Source organism: Alosa sapidissima, chromosome 9 (assembly GCF_018492685.1).
Source record: "Alosa sapidissima isolate fAloSap1 chromosome 9, fAloSap1.pri, whole genome shotgun sequence".
NCBI classification, from domain to species: domain Eukaryota; kingdom Metazoa; phylum Chordata; class Actinopteri; order Clupeiformes; family Clupeidae; genus Alosa; species Alosa sapidissima.
In genome coordinates this window covers 5,651,804-5,675,630 of record NC_055965.1, presented here as the reverse complement: position 1 = coordinate 5,675,630, position 23,827 = coordinate 5,651,804, and the positions used below count along the sequence as shown (strand labels likewise).

The 23,827-nt window shown below is 44.9% G+C and overlaps 1 protein-coding gene across 9 annotated transcripts in view; it reads right to left on the bottom strand.

Moving 5' to 3' along the window:
- The window catches only part of crebbpa (CREB binding protein a), a 57,250-nt gene that overhangs the window by 7,702 nt on the left and 25,721 nt on the right, over nucleotides 1–23,827 (bottom strand). For 2 of the 9 annotated variants that reach the window (XM_042103002.1, XM_042103006.1), the window contains exons 3-21: nucleotides 22,468–22,608; nucleotides 21,011–21,362; nucleotides 18,022–18,135; nucleotides 16,673–16,897; nucleotides 15,155–15,263; nucleotides 14,517–14,639; nucleotides 14,219–14,372; nucleotides 11,050–11,191; nucleotides 10,556–10,618; nucleotides 9,848–9,969; nucleotides 9,113–9,280; nucleotides 7,628–7,963; nucleotides 6,124–6,306; nucleotides 4,958–5,141; nucleotides 4,421–4,539; nucleotides 2,619–2,858; nucleotides 2,279–2,367; nucleotides 1,349–1,429; nucleotides 1,070–1,126 (exon numbers count right to left, since the gene is read on the bottom strand). In XM_042103002.1, the coding sequence (XP_041958936.1) occupies nucleotides 1,070–1,126; nucleotides 1,349–1,429; nucleotides 2,279–2,367; nucleotides 2,619–2,858; nucleotides 4,421–4,539; nucleotides 4,958–5,141; nucleotides 6,124–6,306; nucleotides 7,628–7,963; nucleotides 9,113–9,280; nucleotides 9,848–9,969; nucleotides 10,556–10,618; nucleotides 11,050–11,191; nucleotides 14,219–14,372; nucleotides 14,517–14,639; nucleotides 15,155–15,263; nucleotides 16,673–16,897; nucleotides 18,022–18,135; nucleotides 21,011–21,362; nucleotides 22,468–22,608 (3,002 nt within the window). Of the gene's footprint in view, nucleotides 1–1,069; nucleotides 1,127–1,348; nucleotides 1,430–2,278; nucleotides 2,368–2,618; nucleotides 2,859–4,420; nucleotides 4,540–4,957; nucleotides 5,142–6,123; nucleotides 6,307–7,627; nucleotides 7,964–9,112; nucleotides 9,281–9,847; nucleotides 9,970–10,555; nucleotides 10,619–11,049; nucleotides 11,192–14,218; nucleotides 14,373–14,516; nucleotides 14,640–15,154; nucleotides 15,264–16,672; nucleotides 16,898–18,021; nucleotides 18,136–18,364; nucleotides 18,809–21,010; nucleotides 21,363–22,467; nucleotides 22,609–23,827 lie in introns of those variants that run through there. The other 7 variants (XM_042103003.1, XM_042103004.1, XM_042103007.1 and 4 more) reach the window with 7 other exon arrangements.

Sequence of the window (23,827 nt, the reverse complement as noted above, 5' to 3'; positions counted from 1 at the left end):
AAGAGGATTACGCCAATTTAAGGATGATGTTTCCAGCATTTCACAACTACTTTCCATGGACCTGCATACATGTAATATTTATCATGTATATAATGTGTTGGTATTAACCTACCATAGAATCGCAACTAGGTTAAGCTTTAAGTAAGGGATAATGTTGTCCGTCGGTTATTATCGGATAGTAAGTCCCGACAGGGCGAACAGGACCTTGCTTCATCCGATAATGATCGGCAGACAATACGTTTATTATATGGCTGCTTGCCAAATTGAGAAAACAAACTTTATACACTGTGTCTTAAGATGATTTTGTCTTTGCTTCTGCCAAGAAACAAATAGTTCGCCACACAGATAAAACTTGAAAGTTTCAGATGCTGCATAGCATAGGACTTTTCTTTTCAATGAAGTTCCATTGCGATAAGTGAATGAACTACTTGGGGAATGATATGAAATATTTCAATCACAAGCACAAAACACGTTGCCATTGACAACTGTCATTATACCGAATCATTGGACCATCACACATCGGGAAGGTCTACACACGTTAACTGAACTTTCTGCAGCATTCTGAAGAACTGTATAATAATTCCACTTCTTTCACATTGGTTTGTGTTAGCACAGGGGGGAAATCAGGCTTGTCCCAAACAGCAGGGGGTGCTGTAGTGTCGACTACTTAAGGCTGTTGCAGCACAGAACAGGAGGGGGACTAAATCTATGGACACTTCCTAAGAGGCAGCTTTGAGGGCTTGACATTAGCCTCGCTGACGGGCAAATGGGTATTCACCTGGTAGAACTACCCAAAGGCTGTATTCTCTTGTTGATCTTAGTGGTTAGGCCAAGCCAAAACAGATTAACGAATGGGGAAACACCAATATCAAGTGTTCCACTCAATAGAGAAAGGACAGGGTTCTCTGTGAGACCATGTCTGTTGCTATATTAGTAGACTTGAATCATATTCGCATATGGTAGTCTTCAAGGACTGAGCCTTGAGACAGAGCCCCTTGTTTGTTAGTCTGAATGGGGGGGGTTATTATTGATGGTGCAAACAGAGACTTGATATAGTCGGAATACTTACGGCTCAGGGTCTAGTGTATCATTTTTCTTCCTTTCAAACTGGTCTTTAGAAATCATCCTGCAGAAAGACAGAGGAAAAAAGGAAAGAATATGAGGACCAGAGATAAACAAAGCCCAGAAATTCTCGCAAGAACAACTATACATGAATCCCCAGGGTCTAATCAAAAACCCATTTGGACAACAATCAAGCATAACATTCCAAGCCTATTTTCCTGCGCTAGACATCAATCGTGGTTCACGATTCCAAAGGGGGTTGATGTAGAGGGTGCATGAAACGTACGTCTGCGGCTGTGCTGGGTCGTCTCCGAGAGTTACACTGTCCCCTTGGATCTCATTGAAGCACTTCTCGCAGAAATGATACCTGAAAGACACACGTCAGAGAGTCGTCAGCCTCCTATAAAATCGATGTATTTTGTGTCTCCACATCAATCCGATTATGTTCTTAAAAAATGTAACAATTTCCACCCATTTTGTTACTAGAAGACAATGACAATTTTGACTTTTGACAGTTTTGGCTTTCTGGATTGTGCAATTTTAGAATATTGTATGTCCAGGCACTTAGTTAGCTTTGTAATAAGTTAGCTTTCTAATATCTTATTTTCATACTTTTGTTATTATCAGTAAATAATACTTGTAATGATGGCAGCAGTAATATCACAGGAATATTAGTCTGCTGCTGTGCTAAAAACTGCAACCCAAATTAATCTGCAGTGACACCACTCATGCACCAGGGGGAGCAAGGAGTCACGTTCAAAGAATTCAGACATTTTACATTTTTGCATCAGACGCATCAGAGAAGAAAAAAAAAAAAAAGAAAAAAAATCAAAAACAGTAATACTTAATGGATGTCCCACAGTTTGGACTGATATAAAGTGTAGTCAGAGAGGGATTTAGCTTGTCATATTTGCTGTGTGTAGGAAGGCTCTAATATCAATAGAAATATCTATGCCTGTAACTAACCCTTAATTAATTAGCACCTCTTCAAACCAAAGCACTCGCCATGACCAATGAACCTCTTCAGACCCTGACCACATCTAGAACACAATTTGTACCAACCACCAAATGGAACCCTGTTCCCCATTTCTAACCGGTGCATCATTACCATTTCCTTTAAACCCCATTAGTGTATGTATGTCACTTCCTTTAAACCTCATTGGTGAAGTACATGTTTAGACAGTGTAATAGCTAATAGCAACAAGGTTTGCCTCACCTGTTTTGGTAGCTGTAGTAAGTCCCATCGCGAGGTATGGTGCATAGCTGTTTGCCGTAGCAGCACAGCGTCTGCGGAGAGAACTCGTACTGTGGACCAAAACACAAGGATTAGCATACAGAGATAAATAGAAGACAACAAAATAATAACCTGTACTTTTTACTTTTAGCCAGCAATTTTTTGCATTAGTTATAAAGCTACACCTTTCCTTTTCAAAAAGTGTAGATCAGTTTTGTCCATAATTTTTGTCAAAATACTCATACTCCATTTTCAACTTCTTTCAAGTGCACAACTGGCAATAGAAAATGCTGCGTTCCTCCACCAGGCTGCGGCCCCTCACCTTTCTCCCACAGCAGTAGCCCAGGCTCTGCATGACCGGGTCAATCTCCGCCTCGAAGACTTCAGCCAGCTTGGAGCAGTACTTGTAGACGCGGGAGGTCTTGCGGTTGTAGAGCCAGGCGTTGTTGAACATGAGCCACACGTCGTCCACGTACTGCCAGGGCTCCTGGTACTGGCCTGTGTCCAGCTTACGCTTGATAGTGGACAAGTCGATGGGATTCTTCACAATATCGAAGTAATCCTGAGAGAGACACACACACACAGAAAGTGGGATTCCGGGTTAATCTACCGTCACAGAACACTAGTTAGGGCACTAGAATTTACAATGGAAAACAATAGAAAATCAATTAAACATGCTGGGGGATGACGTTTTGGTCTTTTGTCTGAAATTAAAGAAAAATTGTAGAAAAGAACTCTTTGATATTTGTGAGATGAAGATTAAAGGCCATATGCATCATTTATTCATGGTGCCAACTGTTATCAATGAAAGTAGATTAAAGTGGACATGAAACAAATGAAATGATCATGTACAGAGCATGAATCAAATTTCAAATAAAAGTAAACTTTATCTGCTAATGGTTAACAGTTTTACTGCAGTGACGTGTCAATCTGACAGTACCCACACTTTGCCTTCACATACTTACCTCATGCTTAGTGAATAATTTAATATGCCTTTCAATAATGTCTGTGCTTGTGTGTCTAGTCTGACCAATTCAGCCAATTTTCTACCCATTTGTCACATAATTGCATGGTGAAGAACAGCAGGCCCACATCCGTCGACTCCAACATGCCAGGGCAGTGTGGTGCGGGGCGCTGTGATTGGCTTGTGCTAATGGTGCCTTAGGGAGCTACAGGCTGAGCCAGAGGCGATCTACGGGTCAGCTGTACTAGAGCTGCGCACAGAGCCCGGTCCTCCGTTGGGGGTGATCGTATAAGAGCAGTGGTAAAATGTATTGAGAGATTTAGAGCTCTTTCTTATTCTAGCCCATTCAAAAATGTCACATGGGTAAATTTTTCAAAATTAAGTTATTGTGTTTACATGAAAGGCCATAAAACAAGCTTTCAAATATGCTCATAGGATACTGCCTACCAAAGTACTGAGATAAGGGTAACAAACTACTGAGATAAGGGTATTCAACACAGAATGAAAAGTCCAAAATGGAAAATATGCCAAAATTTACTAAAGGTGTGACACATTACGACTAAGAAGTTGGATGCTAAATGGTACAAGAAAAGAAGCAAAACTGGAAGGGAGAGATGAGAATGGGGACGAGAGAAAGAAGTGGCTAGCATGGACACTGAAAGGCAGAGAGAATGTCAATGAACTTGCATTCACTGTCAGAAATGTAATGTCATGTCTGCTGACAATATGCACTCTTAAAAAGCTCCAACAAAATATTTAATGTCTCTACCTTGGCCGGTTTTGATCAGTTTTTCAAGTGCAAATGAAGTGTTGCTGCACTTCAAAGCTTAGCCTACTTCACTGCTAGGCTCCTAATGTAGCCCATGTCTTTGGCTAGCCCACAGCCTACAGTCTCTGACTTCCCCCTGATGTGCTTCTGATTTATGGCATTCATGCTTCTGCTAATTGCGTTGGCAAAGTTTAGCTCTACAAAATCCTAATTCAACTTCCAACTGGTTCTACAGTGGAGTCACAAATATGAAGCCTTCTGTGACTGGTCATCATCCATTTCTGCTGCCACTGGAGCTAAAGTTTGCTGTGATCAAAGATAGTCAATGTATGATTATTGGTGTTGTGGGGCTGAGGAGACGGAGACTGATGGGCCAGGCAGAGGTACTCACAGGGATGCCCAGCAGCATGGGGTCCACTGGCTGGCGGAAGGGCAGAGACTCGGGGTCCTGCCTGTACAGGGACTCCAGCGTGGGCATGAGAGCCTGTCTCAACTCCTCCGGCTTAAAGACTGGAGAGGGAAAGAAAGGAAAAAAAGGGGGAAAAAAGATGAGTCAGTGGACCTGAGTCATACTAACTGGCAAGGTGACTCATCAGAATTCAGTTTAGAAGATGTCCAGGTACGGATGCAAAATCACCAGTACGATAAAAAAACCCATTACGACTAAGAAGTTGGATGCTAAATGGTACAAGAAAAGAAGCAAAACTGGAAGGGAGAGATGAGAATGGGGGCGAGAGAAAGAAGTGGCTAGCATGGACACTGAAAGGCAGAGAGAGCAAAAGAAACAGAGGAAAGTAGAATGAGTCACAAGGAAAAGATGGATGAGGGAATTGAATAGGGATAGAATGAGAAAAAAGAAAGAATAAATGGAGAGATAGATACTAATGACGGCAATATGAGCAAGGGGGGGGGGGGGGGGCGCACTCACTCTTCCTGCGGGACTGGGAGGGCGAGGAGGACGTGACCGTGCCGTTGGCCCCAGCCTCCTCCTCATCTTTGACTTCGGCCTTCGGGTCCACCTTCTTCTCCTCCGTCTCCATGGGCTCCTGCTTCGTCTCCCCGCTGTCCGGCTCCTCCTTCTTCACCGACAGAGAACCAGAGTCTTCCTCAGTCTAAACGGGACACACAAGATTACACCCATGATTAACACCACATGTATTAACATACCCAGGTATTATGAGCCATGTAACCATACACAATCAAAACCTCAGGCTAAATTGTATAAACGGATTAAAACAAGATTAATAGTATCAATATCAATAAGAATGAACATCCCCACCCATTTCCAAACCTCAAACCATATGTGAACCTCAACTACACTCAACACAGACCTAAGCAGTCGATCACTACTAAGGGTGTCACGATTCTCCAAATCCTCAATTGGATTTAATTTTTGATTTTGAAGTCACGATTCGATTCTCAATCTTTTTATAATATTACTATTAATGCATTCCTTATACGTTATTTACTTTTTTGGCCTTTTCCTATTCTGTTTCAGGAGGCTTTTATTTTGAAAACGCTTTTTATTTTGAAACCGTTCCAACCACAAGGTTGTAAACAGATAGAACAAACAGTAAACAGAGACGTGAACAGAGTGAAATTAAACAAAACAGAATGATAATTTGATTGTTTCAGCACACTCCGAAGTGATCCAAGGTTAGTGTTCATATGTACTAATCAATGTGCAGATTAAGCCCTAAAGTAATTTTAGACTGTAACTAGATCTGATCACTTGCTAAGTTGAGTAGGCTAAGTTAGTGTTACTTGACGTGAATGACAAAATACTTTCACACCGGTGATTTCAGAGTAGCAAGAGGGGCTTCGATTTCGGTCTGTTGATGTGTATATTTTAACTGGCTGCAGCCTAAAATTAGAGGTGTTGACGTCGCAGTTCAGCGCGTGTGTGTGCACGTTCGTGCGTCTTGGGGTATGGCTGCATCGTCTATTCTACTTTTGAGTTCGAAGTTCGAGATTGAGATGTAATTTCGATCAATTTCGATTTAAAATCGAAATCGTGACACCCCTAATCACTACTTCTACTGTAGCTAGCACAGTCCATGCTGCTGCACACTGATTGCTAAGTCTCCATCATACCTCCATCTTAGGCTCCATCTTGATGCCGGCCGGATGAAAGTCCTGCTCATCGTGCCGCGGCTCCGCCTTAGGCTCGCTGGCCGTGGGCAGGTCCGCCAGCGCGTGCTGGGAGTGAGGGTCGGCGCTGGCCGTCGATGCCGGGGTGGGAACCCTGTTGTCCAGACTGGCACCAGTCTGAGAGAGCTGAAGTGGAGTGAGAGAGAGAAAGAAAGACAGGAGAAAGAGAAAAAGGAGGTGTGTGTGTGTGTGTGTGTGTGTGAGACAGAGAGAGAGACAGAAATGAAGAGAGATAGTGGGAGAGACAGACAGGAGAAAAAGACAAGTCAGACTAAAACTGTATAGCCATACGACATACAACCAAGCTAATGACAATCATATCTGCCAGATTTTGAGACTCATGCAATAAGCAACGTTCAGTGGGGGACAGAGTGCTACTCTGGACCAATACAGATGTACTCTGGACCAGTACAGATGTACTCTCGACCAGTACAGATCCACTCAACATTGCAAGTCTAGAATGGAAGTCATGCCATAACCCCTTAGATCAGGGGTTTACCAAACATAATCAGTGGCACTTATGACAAGATTTACCCACTCATTTTGGCAAGGACATTATAATCACAAATCTAAAGAGCATGTCTTCAGAACAGGCACACAGACATACAAATGGCACTGTGGTCTGGTCTGGCAGGGTACTTGATACACCTTCAGAGTGGGCTCAGCACATCTGTCATGACACAGTCCAGACTACTACAAGGCTGGAAGAGGCCAACCACTGGATGCGAGTGGTAAACATTTAATTTGTCTCCGTTGTGGCATTCTCGTTGCGCTGACGGGGTAATTAAAAATGTAATTTTAGCCCTTCATCACAGACTGCTGCAGTCTGACAACTGACTGGTGCTCTGGCTGCTCTCAGCAGCCCGCGTCCCAGCTGATATCTCGCGCTCCCATCTGGAGGGATTAAGTTGTGGCAGGATGGCCTGCTCGACTTGTACGAATTTAGAAGTTGCTGATTGGTTTTGGAAGGCGGTGCACAACTCCATCGCTCATTTTTGTAAACCGTTTTCCGTCAGTCAGGTGGATGTGCATGCAGATGCTTGGAGATGATCAGATGTCCCAAAATACAGATACTGAAGTGCATATGGACTTTTAATGTGCGTGCATACATGCGCTTCCTTTTCGAGTCAAAACAGAGAGCCTTGTGCTTCCAGTATATTCAAATGAACAGTGTAGAGAAAAGCTTTTCGCTCTAAGCTGTCAAGCCTATTTTCCCTAGCGTGGAGGCCTCCATGGTGCTGAGTGAGTTAGTTAAGGGGCACAAAGAAAGCAAGGGGGAAGCTTGAAAGCTGTTTGGGAAATTAAGGCAAGAAAGGGGAGAGAAAGCGACAGAGAAAAGTAAGCGACAGAGGGCTGGCTGAGAGAGCGGAGAGCGAATCCTCGTTAAGGGAGGGTGGGAGGGTGGAGGTGATGTTGCTGGTGGAGGGGCGACGGACGGCGGTCTCACCGGAGTGGTGGGGGGCTGCGTCTGCTGCTGCTGGGGCTGGAGCACGGCCTGCGGAGCGTCCAGCGTGGGGCCGGACGCGGAGGAGGAAGGGTGGGTGGGGGTGGAGGAGCGGCTGGAGGAGGAGGCGGCTGCAGCGGCCGGCTGCGGGGGCGCGAGAGGCTGCAGGCTAGCGGCAGCAGCGGAGGAGGAGGAAGAGGAGGAGGAGGAGGAAGGTGGAGTCGGCGTGGCGCGCAGCGCGGCCTGGGGCAGCTGCGACGAGCCCACAGCGCCGAGGGCGTTCAGGGGGAGACTAGCAGCGGCGGCGGCGTTGGGGGGTGGCTGCTGTTGTGGCTGCTGCTGGGGGAAGAGAGGACGGGACGAAAACACACACACACACAAATAAACACACACACAGGGACAGACACGAGGACGCAAAGCAGACACACACACACACATATACACAGACAAGATTGTAGCTTGGTAGGTACAGGGGGAGACAGGATTGCAGCATGTGTGTTAGAGTGTGGCGGGGGGGGGGGGGGGTTTGCTGAGTTAGCGTGCCTCTTCATTTATAAATGTGTGCATCTTTCATCCCGTTTGAACACAGCTGTGAATATTACTGTGCTCTGTTTCCTTACCTAAGTTGCAAGTCGCGGTGAGTACATTAATTTTATCTTAAAGAGAGAACTTGTGTGTGCAGAAAATGCACTCAAGAATAGAACAAATAAACAATGTTTTTTTTTCAGTGCACTGGTTGGTCTTTCCACCAAACAATCGTCAAGGTTAAATAAAAGTCAAGACGGTGCTAGACGGTAGTCAAGGTTACATAGAGCTGGGCGTGGGCAGGGCATATATAAAATCTGGTGGCTTAAATGGGATCTGACTTATTCTATCTAGTCTCATCCTTGGATTGTGAAGATCCATTCACAATGTTTAGACCCAGTGTGAGGAGTTTTTCACAGGAAAAGGTCAAGTCATGAGTTTATATCAGATGCACGCAGGGGTGCAAAGACACTTTTGTGAAGGTGTCACGGCAGTCTAGGAAAAACATATCTGCTTTTGCCCACTTCCATTCAGATCTTGGTTGCACTCTCTACAGTATTATATTCACATGAGAGCCACATTCATTCAGACAGCAGTCACAAGATCTCAACACATAATGACACCCATACTAAACAAGCAGGTGTGCATCAGCCACCTTGGTGTATAAGGTGTATGTGTGTGTGTGTGCGCTTATTGTAGTGTAGACAGATGCATACTTTGACTGTGTAAGACTGCAGTATGCCCGATACCAGAATCAGAAGGCCAAGGTGAGCAAACTGATGTTTGACACATAAATATACACATATCATAAGTACTTTGTGTCTGTACAGACTTAATGTTCAAGTCAATGATGAAGACATTCTGAGGTTTATAGAAGTATGCCATAGAGGTATGTAAAGAGTGTGTAAGAGAGGAAATGTGTGTGTGTGTGTGTGTGTGTGTGTCCCCTCTGCGCCAGCTCACCTGTGTAACGGCTGCCTGCGCTGCGGTCTGGCCCAGCGCCACTGTAGCAGTCATGGCCGTGTTGGCGTTGAGGAACTGCGTCTGGTTGGCCGTCTGGCCCACCATGGCTCCAGCATGGCCGCCGATCATGCCCTGACCCTGGGGCATCCGCGTGGGGGACATCCCCAGCTGAGCACCGCACACGCACGCAAAAACAGGGTTAGGGGGCCGACACACTTCACTGGGCAGCAGGTTAGTGACATGCCATAACATCTGAATGGGAACTGCATGAAAATACACTAACCTACATGTGCCTTCAAAAGGGCAAACAAAGGCAAACCGTTTTTAGTTGCTTCAAGTTTATTTAATTTTGAGTTTATTGCGGGCATTTATGACGCCGGGTTAAGGTTTAATGTTTACATAAGAATGTTCCAATTTAGAAGTTAAAAAGAAAAACGCATACGCCTTAAAAGTTGACTGCCGGATTTGAAAACACTTTGGGACTTGAATAACCCGTTTTTTTACCACACTTCTGGACTTGTGGATGAATTTGAGTGAATAACCACAAGAATAGAAAATATTGATCTGAACACTTAAAACTTCATCCCAATGGCTGAACAGCACACAGACAGCAAAAACACAGAGTAAGAATGGCGACTTGTGAAACGAGAGTGAGTGCACACAGCTGGAGTGAGAAGAGAGATGTGCCGAGACGAGATGAGGAGCAGAGGTTGAGAGGAAGAGGAGGGGACTGACCGGCGGGACGGAGCTGATGTTGATCTGCTGCGGGTGGTTCATGGGGGACGCCGCGCGGGCTGCCATGGGTGCCTGAGTCATCTGCACATTCTGCATGGCGATGGAGTTGAACTGGTTCATCCCTACACCACACACACACACAAAGGCAGAGAAGAGGTTGAGACACACGCTGACACATTTTTACATTGAAACAAGAACACATACTACAAATGAGTGGGCAAGCGTACATGGACCCAACAGAAAATACTTGAGCTCTGCAAGCACAAACATACACTTTTCACAAAAGCAGCCTGAAAGCAAGCATATGTGGACCCTCTTTGTATCTGAGAGATTTAAAAAAATAATTGACAGAGCTGACATTTACACACACACACACACACACACACACACACACACACACATACACACATATACACATATATATATATATATATACACACATACATATATATAATGTATATAATATATATCTATTTAGATCTCTCTCTCTTTCTAATATATTCTGAAGCATGTGCATACAGTGTCCCTAATACACAATTTCAGACACACACACACACAATCAGCCATGACAATGCACACACACAAACACACAGACATGGCAAGACGGACGGCCACAGACAGACACATAAACTAAGCTAGCAGTGAAAACCGGAGAACAGCAACAGCGGCAGGGGAAAGAGCTTGTGAGGGAGAGGGGGAGGGGGGTACCTTGAGAGACCTGCATGCGATTCATGATCTGATTTGGCACATTGGGCATAGGCATAGGTCCATCTGAAGAGTGGGAGGAGGAAGAAGAGGAAGAGTGTGAGAACCAGAGAGAAAGAGAGAGAGAGAGAGAGAGGGGGGGGGGGGGGGGGAGAGAGAAAGAGAGAGAGACAGAGAGAGAGAGAGAGAGAGAGAGAGAGAGAGAGAGAGGTAGAGAGGCCACTGAGCAAAAAAGACCTGCCACAAGTGATACTGAAGCACAACATACCACAGATTAAAGACAGGTCAGGTGAGGATGGAAGTGTGCCCCTGATAAAGTGTGTGTGTGAGCGAGACAGAGGGAGAGCAATGAGTGAGATCCAGTGAGTGAGTAAGCGAGATTTCACTTTCAGGTTGCCGACCTGCTTATACGCTGAAGGTAGTATGCTTATGCATGCGATTTGGCTGACACAGTGTGTGTGTGTGTGTGTGTGTGTGTGTGTGTGTGTAAGACTCACTCGGAGGCCTGCTGGGCGGCTGCTGAGCTGGGTTGAGGGGCCCCTGGTTGATGATCTGCTTCTGCAGCCGTGAGCGACGCTTCTCCTCCAGCTCCTTCTGAATCTTGTAGATCTTCTCTGCCAGGAAATGATAATACTCATCCTGCAACAACAACAAACAAACAAACAAAAACACCAGTAAGTCATTGATGCCCCCAGCACATGTCATGCTATGATCCCACTGCCCAATACATGACCCGCATAACTGAGTCATGCAGTCTGAGTAAACATATTGCTTACTAGGCTAGTGACAAATGGTCAGAAAGGGCTTTAGTTTTTGAGATACCCCTACCGGAGGTAGAACTAAACCCAACAATGTTTTTCCTCATCTCTAAGGTCTCCCATTTATGAAATGGATTCTTGGCTAAAAATATTTTACTGCTAAGATTGTTAAATTAACAGATATCGTTATACACCCCAAAACCAAAAAAGGACTAAAATATAGCCTGTCCTTAAGGCATATAAACTACTGCAGATCAATCACACAAGCTCTGAGAGCTTTGAAACTTGGTATGTTTATAGTCAGGAAGTTGCTTTACCTACTAGAAAAGACTGGATGTGAATATCTTGATGTATGGAATGAACAGAGACATGTAAACATACACCTAAAATAAGCGGACATGCAAAAAATGAATATCTATGCAGAATGTTTTCATTTACTCTGTAGCTGCTTTACCAGGGATTATCATAGCAACACATATGAGGGCTTATGGGAAAGATGGGGTTGTACTGAATCCAACAATACCAAATATGTAAATATAGTATGACGAGTCAGGGTGTTCTGTCACTCAATGTATGAGGGGTCCAAAATGAAAGAAAACGGAACACTGGCAAAATACAGTCTCCAAGTCCAAATCACATTATCAGTGGTGAGAAGAATGTTGACAAATTCATTGTTACTGCAAGGTAAGTTACATAAGGTAAGTGCTGCTCTATATTTACATTTAATGATACATTTCATATGTCCCAGTATTAAACAATTCATATGAAACACAGATCCAATTGAATCAGGTTAGCATTGGAATGGAACACCTTTATTAAAATATTTATATTCACTTGAACTTTGTTTTGGTCAAGTCATTACTGAATAATGGAAAATAATATTGTTAACTTTTGTCTGTCCAGACCAGCAGTGGACAGTAGAGCAGTGTTTTTCAACCTTTTTTGTGCCACGGCACACTTTTGACACTTAAAAATGTCCCACGGCACACTAACATCCTGTACCATACCACAGCCTAAAATTTCAAATAATACACAGATATGGCCTTATTTTGGCTTCTATGCAAGACCTGCTCAATAAAACAAGCGCCCTCATTCATTTGTTTCATTTGTAGGTGACTATATCTAATTTAATTGTTGTTATGAACTGGATATGTGATGATTCTGTGAATACTGGATATGAGGCCCCCGTTGTACAATGCCTGCATACCACAAATAGTGCAATCATACAATCAATGAGAGCATGTGGTTATAAATTCTTTGATGCAACAGTTGCTTTTCTGGACCAGTGAGTGACATTTGGGTAATTTTCTGCGGCACACCTGATGATCTCTCACGGCACACTAGTGTGCCCCGGCACAGTGGTTGAAAAACACTGCAGTAGAGCCTACACTGCTTACTTCACCCCTAAGTAGCTAAACAGTTAGTTATAGAAACTACTTTCCCTAGCTAAGAAAGTACTTAGCCCTCTGACCAATGTTGCATGTGTAATTCAACTTGATTTGCATTTCGATGAAAATTCTAAAATGTATATCATTTTTCCTTTTCACTAGTCTTTTGAATTATGGAGAATGTCTTAAAGGCATTGGATCCAAAGCTTTGCATCATTTGTGGGAAACATTTTGAAAATGCATATCATGCATGGACATCACCATCTCTCTCTGCTGAGCAAGGGTAAGTATGCGTTGGAGGCCATCTACTGTGGGGTTTTGGACATAGGGATCTTTTTTCTTGCCCTTTTCAAAATGTTTCCCACAAGCTTTATAAATCAAGAGACTAGTGAAAAGGAAAAATTTCAGAATTTTCATTGAAATGGCAAATCAAGTTGAATTACACATGCAACATTAGTCAGAGGGCTAAGTACTTTCTTAGCTAGGGAAAGTAGTTTCTACAACTAACTGTTTAGCTACTTAGCGGTGAAGTAAGCAGTGTAGGCTCTACTGTCCACTGCTGGTCTGGACCGACAAAAGCTAACAATATTATTTTCAAGTAATGACTTGACCAAAACAAAATTCAAGTGAATGTAAATATTTTAATAAAGGTGTTCCATTCCAATGTTAACCTGATTCAATTGGATCTGTGTTTCGTAAGAATTGTTTAATACTGGGACATATGAAATGTATCATTAAATGTAAATATAGAGCAGCACTTACCTTATGTAACTTACCTTGCAGTAACAATGAATTTGTCAACATTCTTCTCACCACTGATAATGTGATTTGGACTTGGAGACTGTATTTTGCCAGTGTTCCGTTTTCTTTCATTTTGGACACCTCATACATTGAGTGACAGAACACCCTGATTCGTCATACTATATTTACATATTTGGTATTGTTGGATTCAGTACAACCCCACCTTTCCCATAAGCCATCATATGTGTTTCTATGATAATTCCTAGTAAAGCAGCTACAAAGTAAATGAAAACATTCTGCATAGATATTCATTTTTTGCATGTCCGCTTATTTTAGGTGTATGTTTACATGTCTCTATTCATTCCATACATCAAGATATTCACATCCAGTCTTTTCTAGTAGGTAAAGCAACTACCTGACTATAAACATGCCAAGTTTCAAAGTTCTCAGAGCTTGTGTGATTGATCTGCAGTAGTTTATATGCCTTAACTCCAATACGGACAGTCTATATTTTAGTCCTTTTTTGGTTTTGGGGTGTATAACAATATCTGTTAATTTAACAATCTTAGCAGTCAAATATTTTTAGCCAAGAATCCATTTCATATATGGGAGACCTTAGAGATGAGGAAAAACATTGTTCGGTTTAGTTCTACCTCCGGTAGGGGTATCTTAAAAATGTGGGGCCATTGTCACTAGCCTATACTGTCCTATTGAACACTCACTCCAACTCCAATATGTTCTCAGTCTCTCTCTCACACACTCACACACACACTCCTTACCCTGCTGTTGGCCGACTCGTACATGTCCCCCTCCACCTTGCGGGCGTAGGCCACCAGGTTCTCCATGCGCCGGTCCTTCAGTGCAGCGGGGTCTGGTGTTGGGAATATGGCTTGAACTCTGAGGGAGGGAGAGAAGGATGTCCAAAGTGACGTCCAGTAATAACAATAAACATTTTATAGTCTACCGAGAAAAAAATCCCAATACTAATAGTAACAGTACACACATAATATTACAGATATTATGCAGATCATTATGTGTGTGTGTCTGTGTGTTTATTTCTTGTTCTCTTTGACTCACAGCTTGTGCACCAGGTGGTTGCGCAGGTCCTGAGTGACGTGCTCGTGCCATGCCTTGCGCATCCCCGGCGCCGAGAGCGGAGCTGCCGTGGCGCCCACCCCGGAGTCGGCAGACATCAGCTGACTGCAACCACCACACACACACGCACACACACACAGGGGTCAGTCACATCAGCCACAACACACAGAGATGAGGCACGCAGAACTAGCTGAGTCTAGAGTCCTTCGTGTCATATCGGGTTTCCAACAGACAGCTGTGGTCACATGACTGTGGTGTAGATGATGCCCTCGATACCCAAATGAAGTGGGTTTCATTTTGATACAGCTGACTGGTGTGGTGTTCCTGCCTTGCCAAGTTTCTACTTGTCATTTAAAAAAGCACAGAAGCACAGCGACGCCTAGGAGGTGGGCAAGTGTTCTTCAGTCATATGCATGCCAGATATGTCAAAGCAATTTTACTGGGGGAAAACAGATTCATTCATTCTAGGAAAACAGAACACCTCATTACCATGTGGCATCTAAACACTACTGACCACATGACAAATACTTGACCACAAGTGTACTGTTGGCTTTTTCCTCAAATACGTCAGATAAAAGCTTTTTGTTTATTGTGTGTTTGTAAACGGGGTGTGATCTTACTTGTTGGGATTGAGAGTGGACGGCAGTGATGAGTCCGAGTGCAGATTGGTTGGATCCGAGGTGCCCCCGCCCATCGCCCCTCCCCCCAGGGTCATCTGATTCGAGCCCGCTGAGGAGAGAACCAATCACATGTTAGGACACCATAGCTAGAAACATCCCATATTGTACATTGAAACATTTACCAATTGTTCCCTGGAACAACTACACGCATTTTGTATAAAATAAAATAAACAAACTGATGCAGAGGTGTTGAAATAATTGTTTCAAGTCATTGCTAGATGTCAGATGCTGTTGCAAAAATCCTCTTTTCACAAGTCTTTGATTTAAACTTGATAAAATCGGATTTCATATGACTAAGCTCAGTCATTTCTGAGGGGGGTGAGCAATCAGATTTTAAGTTTAAGGACATCTTATCATACAGAAGAATATCTCTCTCGAGGTAGAAAAGTAGCTGTTATGGATGAAATGTCCGTCTCTGGCTGCCCTCTCCACGATGGGCATTGCCAGAGCTGTTATGAACTCTGCACCAACTGGGACCACTTACCTAAAGCCTTTGATGTGTGAACACAATAGCGCCCTCAAAAAATACCAAGATTTTAAAAAGATCAGCAACGAGCAAAAAAAGCTTCACTATTTCCACTCTTCCTGAAGGCGCCCCTGTGCAGGCGCTGCACACTTAAGTGCCCAATAACCCGACGGGACAACATTATCTATGACACACCCACTGAAGATCTACATTTTTGGTCCCATCAGTGGCTGGTAGATGTGTAAATTTGATCAGCCGCTACTTTTTTACCAGACACTTGAATTATGTGGATTATATCCATTAATTCCGTAATGTCTACCAAAAGGTTTATTATGGGAGCATAATTTACAGATGGCTGAGAAGACAAACACAGTGCAGGGGTGTGTGTGTGTGTAATGTACTGGTGTTTGTGAAGCATTTGTCTAGCTTCCCAGTAACAAACTTGGAAAGGCTACAAATGTTCTACTAGTGGCCAGAAAAAGGTATTACATCTGAACCATTTACTATACATGGTTTTGAAAAACCCAGCACACATGAAATGTACAGGAATCATGTTTATGAGCCATTTTAAAAGCTGACTAGTTTACAATTATTTCTTTACTTATTATTCTCTCATTCATGCATCTACTGATTCACATGTGTGCAGTTTCGAACTATACGATCTGATACAGCAGAATTTTACTCCACCTGTTTACATTTTATCAGAGGCGACTTATAAGTCGCCTCCGATAAAATGTAAACAGGTGGAGTAAAATTCTGCTGTATCAGATCGTATAGTTCGATACATAAAAATAATTTAACTGATGTAAGGAATTAACTTCTGTGAACCTTTCAACCATTTTACACTGGAATAAACCACTTTGCTGAATCAATCCAAAGAAGAGAAAATCTTTCCTATTTTTTCTTACACTGACTTACAAAATATAACAACCTATAACACAACCCCCCCCCCCCCCACCACCCTCCAGAGAGCCGTGGCCTGGCCTGCGTACCGAGACCGCCAATGGGTCGTAGCTGCTGCTGGTGGGGCGTCTGGGCGGGCGTCTGCGTGGTGCTCGGCTGATTGCTGTAGGGGAGGCCCAGGGCAGCGTAGGCGCGCTGCATGGAGCTGGGGTCGATGGTGGTGGAGCTGTTGATGGCAGGAGTGCTGGGCTGGCCAGGACCCACCACCGTCGCCATGGAGCTGGGCAGGCCCACGCTGGGAGAACTCAACATGGCTGTGGAGGAGAGGAGGAGCACAGTGGAGAAAAGCAGGAGAGAGGGAGAGAGAGATGGAGGGAGAGAGGAGTGGAAGAAAGGGAGGGAGGGAGAGAGGAGTGGGAGAGAAAGATGGAGAGAGGGATGGAGGTAGAGGAGTGGGAGAGAGGGATAGAAGAATAAGTGGAAGAGTGGAAAGGAGAATGCAGACAAGGTCAGAATGAATGAAAAAGGAATAAAGGAACAGAAGAGGGGGTGGAAGGATAGAGAGGAGAAAGAACGAAAGTGTGGGGAGTGAAAATGAAAGCAACAGACAAGAAATGGATGAGGAGGGGAACGGAATGGAGTAGTTAGAATGTGAGGACAAGAAGGAAAGGAAATAGATGGGGGGAGGAGGGGAGGCAGAGAGATGTATTAAAACTCATGTTCATCTTCAGCACATCAAGCCAATGTCATTCTCTTGGGTTGGAAACACCATCAGTAAAAACTGCTATAGTCAGACATGAACTTGGAAAGAAAACAATTCAGTCTGAGGATTTCTTCCAGAACCAGACAAAAAGGAACATAAATCATGCTGTTGTGACGACAGTCGCATCAGCAGAAAGCCCTCTATGTGCTCACCAGCACAGAAATGCAGCAAAGACAAACAAACTCAACATCTCTCTTTCACTCTCCCTCCTTTCCTCTCAGTAGGGTGATGAAAGATGCTCCACAGAAAGAGAGAGAGGAAAAGAGAGAGAGAAGAGAGACAGAAGAGAGAGAGAAAGAAAGAAAGAAAGAGAACACGAGAGCTGTGGTAGAGGGATTTAATGGTGGCAGCCAATGCCACGGTGGAAGCGTCCGAATCCCCTGCCTGACGCCTTCTCTCTATCTCTCTCGCATGTGTGAGTCAGTGTGTTCAACCAACTCCAAACTCAGCAGGGGCGCATGTGCTCTCGCTCACTCTCTCCCTCTCTCACACACACACACACACACACACACAGATCTGCGGGAGAGTGCAACTACTACCAGGGCCTCTTCTTGAGTCTGGGTCCTGTTAAAATTTGCTGGTTGTCATCATGGCAACAGGCAGATCAGATAAAATGTGCCGTGAGAAAGACAGAAAGGGGGAGGAGGAGAGGGAGAGGGAGAGGGAAAGACTTACGCTGCGGGTTGCGTTTATCACTGGCGTTTTTGAGCGGCAGGCAGACGGGACAGTCGTGCCGCGTGCAGTTCTTCCAGTGAGAGATGATTTGCCTGGAGGACGCACAATGAGCCACTGCAGAGAGAGAGAGGGGGGGAGAGAGAGGGGGGGAGAGAGAGAGAGAGAGAGAGAGAACATTACCTCCAGAGAACACAATAAGTAGGCAAAACATTTGATCTTGGGGGAACTGGGGGGGACCTCCAGCTACACTAGTACTTTCGGTCCTTGTGTAAAAATGATGAATGAAAAATCCACAATTAACAGCAGACCTCTTGAGAAGTAGCACAAAACTGCTCAATCCTACCAACAAGGCCCTCAAGCCACTTGATGGGCTGGCGGGATACTGGTCCCATACACAGATAGACACACACACCAACCAGAGGCTCCCAAGGGAAGATCCTGTATTTGAGAACAAAACAGGGCACCACAGACACACACAGTTCCTGCTGTCGAACCATGACTGGGAACACACAGTTTGGCCACGAAGGGAAGCGTGACATGTTCCTGGAGGATTGGGTTTCCTCCCTCCCTCTCTCTCTCTCTCCCCCACTCTCCCTGTGGATCTCTCGTTCTCCGTCTTTGGCCAGGCCCCAGTGTATGAGCAGGGGGTGTGAGAGTCTAAGCTCCTTCAAGGTTTCTTGGCTTCTTCAAGGTTTCAGGGCTGAGGGGCATGATCGTGCAAACTCTGTGGCGAATTTTGGAATAGCTAACGATATGGTGCCTTTATCACAGGCTGCCAGTGATAAACCATCACCAGTCACACTTATTTGACCCCCCCCCCCCCCCGATGACTTGAGACACAAGCCGCAGAGTTGCAGTAGTCGCCCTGAGCATTGAGCTTTGGAGTCGCAGACGCCTCCAGCATTTGGCGGCACACATGGCACCAGACATGGTGGTTTTGCTAATTACGGCAATTCCTCAAGCACGATGGAGAACAAAAACATGAGAAATAAGCTTTGCTGAGCAAAACAAAAAAACCCTGACAGGCCTGGCCCTGTATTTTCTGGAGCTGAACTCTGCCGCTGGTTAAAAAGCTGATGTCAACACACTCCATTTTGTCTTTCTCCTCGTCTGCTGGATCCCGCCATGCCTGCGCAGCCCTCACGTCTCCTTCCATTTTCTAATAAAGCCTCCGCCTTTGCGCTCGCTCGCTGACTGCCGAGAGGCTTAGGAGCCCCGTAAACAACTGCGGCGGCGGCGGCAGAGCTCGAGACGAGAAGGAAAAGAAAAGGGAACAAGAAGAAGAGGCAGGTGAGCGGTGCAGCAACCAGAGGGGAAATGAGCTGGCGTGGATTTAGCCTCGGAGCGCGCGTGTGTGTGTGTGTGTGTGTGTGTGTGTGTGAGGCAAGGGAAATCGGTCTCTCCGGCTTGAGTCAAGAACAAAAAAAAAAGTTTCCTGCAGCGGGTAGCGTGGCACCATGTTCTCACCAAGTCGACACAAAGACAATTTCTCTCGCAGCGCACATCGAGGGTAGGGGGGGGTGGGGGGGGGGGGGGGTCCCGCAGAGCCGATACTCATTTCAGTTCCCTGGTTGCATGTCCTCTCGCAGATAATTACAAGTAGTCAGGCAGCGGTGTGGTCTCCCTTTCTCTGTTAGCGAAGGGGAACAATGAGAAGCTGTACATCTCAATTAGGCAGCGTTCCCACCTACAGGAGCATCTGTCCTACTCTCCACATCTGCTTCCTGTTTTACACTCGGCTTCCATTCAACAGATGAACCAGCTCATAAGACAGATGTTGCGATAATCATCTCTTGCACCGTGTTCAGTGCAATGTTTACGTCCTCGGCAAAAAAAGCAACGTTGCATTTCTGGGCTCAAGGCCGAATTGAGTTTATCACAAGTCATCATTCTAATATAGTCATCTCGACAACCCAAACCCAGGTCCATCTGAGACAGATTATATTCATGTGTTGATCAATTAAGTGATTGTCTTTTGATCTGAAAACTTTAGTCAAAACACAAGAGCATTTGTCCGGAAAAAAATCCATGTTAGCATCTGCAACACGTTTTAATCTATCTGAGCCATTTCATTTCATTTGGTGACTCATGTAATAGCCAAAGCAACATTCCCGAGGCACACCACGTAGTCATTAGGCTATAAATGGAGCAGCCTAAGAGGCTGATAAAACAGCGCAATGACTTGCAGGACTTTGACAGAAAAAGTCAGAGGAGATGGCAAGCTGAATTTGAATAGTGCATCCATGTTGAGGTACACGGCTTTGGAAGCGTGTGATTTTTTTTGGTAGTCAGAATTGCTCGCTGTGAAATGGCCAGAAACCTCTGTTGACAGTATTTGGATGTCCAACAGATAAAAGCACCGAGAGGGTTAAGAATTCACTCTGAAGCTTTTCATACCTTTAAATACAAACTACTCCTTCATTAAAAATTGGTTGCACTAGGGACGCTACCTAAGCAAGATGACAGCCATAAACTGATAATTACATTGACCATTAACAATTTCTTAAGCAGCATGCCCACAAAACAACCAATGCAAAGGAAACCCAGACAACTGTGGTGGAATATTTCTCAACTCAGGAGACATTGTACTGTAGTTTCCCCAAAGCAACCTAGCATTTGAGAAACTCGCTCCTTATCCACATCACCTCAAGGTACTTGTGGTATTCAATCCTCACACACCCAAACATTTTCCAATACATTACTGCATTACAACAGTTTACCTCTCTCTCTCTCCCTCACACACACACACTTCTCTTTTCCAACTGTAGTCAAACATACCATTATCACCCGCACCTCAATCCAGCTATTCCACATATCACATCATACCAGTTCCCACCCCCCCCCCACAAAGTAACTTACTACCCTTGCACACCCACAGATATGCATGAATATATAATATACAACACCTGCACCCAAATAATCCTACAGGCTGCACACACACACACACTCCCCCGCCTTCCTGAGCTCCACCCGCCCTGTGATGACTCACCCTGACAGGTCTTGCCAGCCTGGCAGTGGGTCATGTGGTTGAGGACGTTCTTCATGGTGCGGCAGTGCGGCAGCGAGCAGGCGCGGACCTCACCGTTGGCCTGCTCGCGTCGCTGGCACTTGTGGGCGTGCAGCAGCAGGACCAGCTGCTGCTGGATCAGCTTGCGCTTCTCCGGGTCGGCCGTGGGGCCCGTAGCCACCACGCCGGTGCCTCCTGCAGTGGCGGCAGCACCGGGGCCGGCCGCCACCAAGCCCACTGGAGCGCCCATCTGCTGCTGCTGGGCCACCATACCCACTGTAGCACCCATCTGCTGCTGCTGTTGTGGCGAGGCCTGCTGCTGCTGCATCTGGGACTGCAGGAGAGAGCGGAGTGAGAGGGGGAGAGAGAGAGAGAGAGAGAGAGAGAGAGAGAGAGAGAGAGAGAGAGAGAGAGAGAGAGAGAGAGAGAGAGAGAGAAAGAAAGAGAGAGCGAGAGAGAGAAAGAGATAAGAGGGTGACCGATAGAGAGAAAGTGAGAAAGACAAGAAACAGGAAGGAAACACATGAAGCATGAACGAAGACACTTTCACTGTAAGGAATCAGTTGCTGAGGCAATTAACTGTGTATAAAACCATTTTATTATATATAGGGATGCACAATATATCGAAGTGAAAAAATTAAAATATTATTATCGTTCTGATAACAGTATATATTTGCTCCAATATTTTTTTTCCAAATACGTACAGACCATCTGGCTACGTTGAGCTACTTGAGCTTGGTTGGCTACTTCCTCAAAATAATATCAGTGGAGTGGATGTATTTCACCATTCTAACAAGATCTGTTGATCTGCATTGAATCTGTGCAGCCCAAAATCCACTCGTGAATGGCCCTCCGTTTAAATTCTAAGCAGAGTGGACCTAAACTGCTTCCTTGTGCTGGTGTGTCTGCACTATACCGCGCTAGTTGGGTGGGACGACTCAGTACATAAGTAATTTAAAGTTGTATTTCAGTATTATATTTGCATTTCGTTTGCTTGGGTTTTGTAATATTACCGAAAAATTAGTAGTTAGCCATTCCTGCTTCAGTTCCAGACTGGTCATTAAAGACTCTCGAGGCTGGCAGCAGGTTGTGCGCAACAGAGTAGACAGACACAAGATAGGCTACAGTCCGTGGAGTTGCAACTTTATTCAATCAGCAGTTGAAACGGCATAAGTTTACCTCACAAACTGAAGAAAAAAAGAAAGACAGGAAAAAAAAAAAAAAACCCAGAATAATGAAGAAAACTGACTAAATCTATATGACGGTCATAACAATCACAAGGGACACTAACTGCCCAATAGCTATTGCCAATCCATGCTCTCACCCTTCTCAATCACCTTGAGACACTCACTGTCTGGTTGATTACTTTACCATTGATAGCTTTGCACTACTAAGACTAGTATATCGTCACAAGAACCTTTGCGGACTCTGATACTCACCAGGTTTGCCACGTTGGTGACGGCCGTTCCCTTCAGGTCAGAGGGGAACGGGGGCAGGCTGTTCTGGAGGGGGGCGTTGACCCCGCCAGTGCCCTGCCCATACGCCTGCCCAAACGGACTACTGTTGCCCGCTAGGCCCATCTGCAGAGAGAGAGAGAGAGAGAGAGAGAGAGAGAGAGAGAGAGAAAGAGAGAGAGAGGTGAGTGCAGAAAAATAAAACTTACTAGAAATTCAAAGAAAGGTGGGACATTTTTTTTTTTTTGTGGTGAAAAGTGAACCAATTTGATGGAGAAATACAAAATATAAGAACCATGATATTTCAGCAATATGACACGAGTGGGAGTGGTAAAGGATATCGCCACGGCTATAATTCAGCCGTAGATACGAGGCCGAAGGCCGAGTGCCTTAGTCAATTACAGCCGTGGCGATATCCTTTACCAACCCCACGGTCACGAGTGTCATGGGTGGACTGGCCATCTGGCATACCGGGCATTTTCCCGGGGGGCCGACGCACCTTTTGGGCCGATAGAATAGGCTATATAATTAAATAATTTTGGCCAACGATCGGCCCAAAGGAAGGACAATCAGCGAGATTGCCCATTGGTTACATTTCCATATTGACGCTCGACTAATCCAATAACAGCTCATGTCAGGCCCCACCCCTCGCATTTTGGCTCAGAGCCAGGATTCTGTGAGCGCATCGAAAGTTAATCGAAGTTGCCTACACGAAATTGCGGCGGGTGCCGGTAGTGACAATAGTGCAAAAGTAACACCAATGTAGAAGCTTCGTTGAGTTTAAACGAGGATGTAAGCAAGCATCCAGAGCAGAGGGACAGTGAGCAGGTGGTGGAGCCTAGTTGAAGCTACATGATAAGAACTCAGTGGTGGAGCAGGTAGGCCAAGTGTGACATGCCATGCTGACGATGATGATTATTAATTGCGATAATGTAATGATATGGTAATGACAACATAGTAAGGCCGTGCTGTGATTATAATAACAAATAGCGCAACTTAAATGTTCTAAATAAATGATTTGCAAACCCGGACAGCAAAAGAGTGTCAAATCGATATTAATTGTTGGTCAGATTGATCAGTTTCCGTCAGGCGCCCAAAATTCAACATCGATGGCATGAGTGGTGGTTGGTCTCTCTTAGAACCCTTTCGACGCTCTACTATCTTGGAATTGTTATCATGGTAAAGATGGGCTAAAAGACTGCAGACTGACGGAAATGTAGGCTACAAAACATCAAGTCATATTCATGCACAAGCCAACTAAGCTATATATACAGTGACCTATACGATAGGCTACTGGAAGACATTAAAGATAATTACAATCTTTAATCTTTAAACAAAATGTACC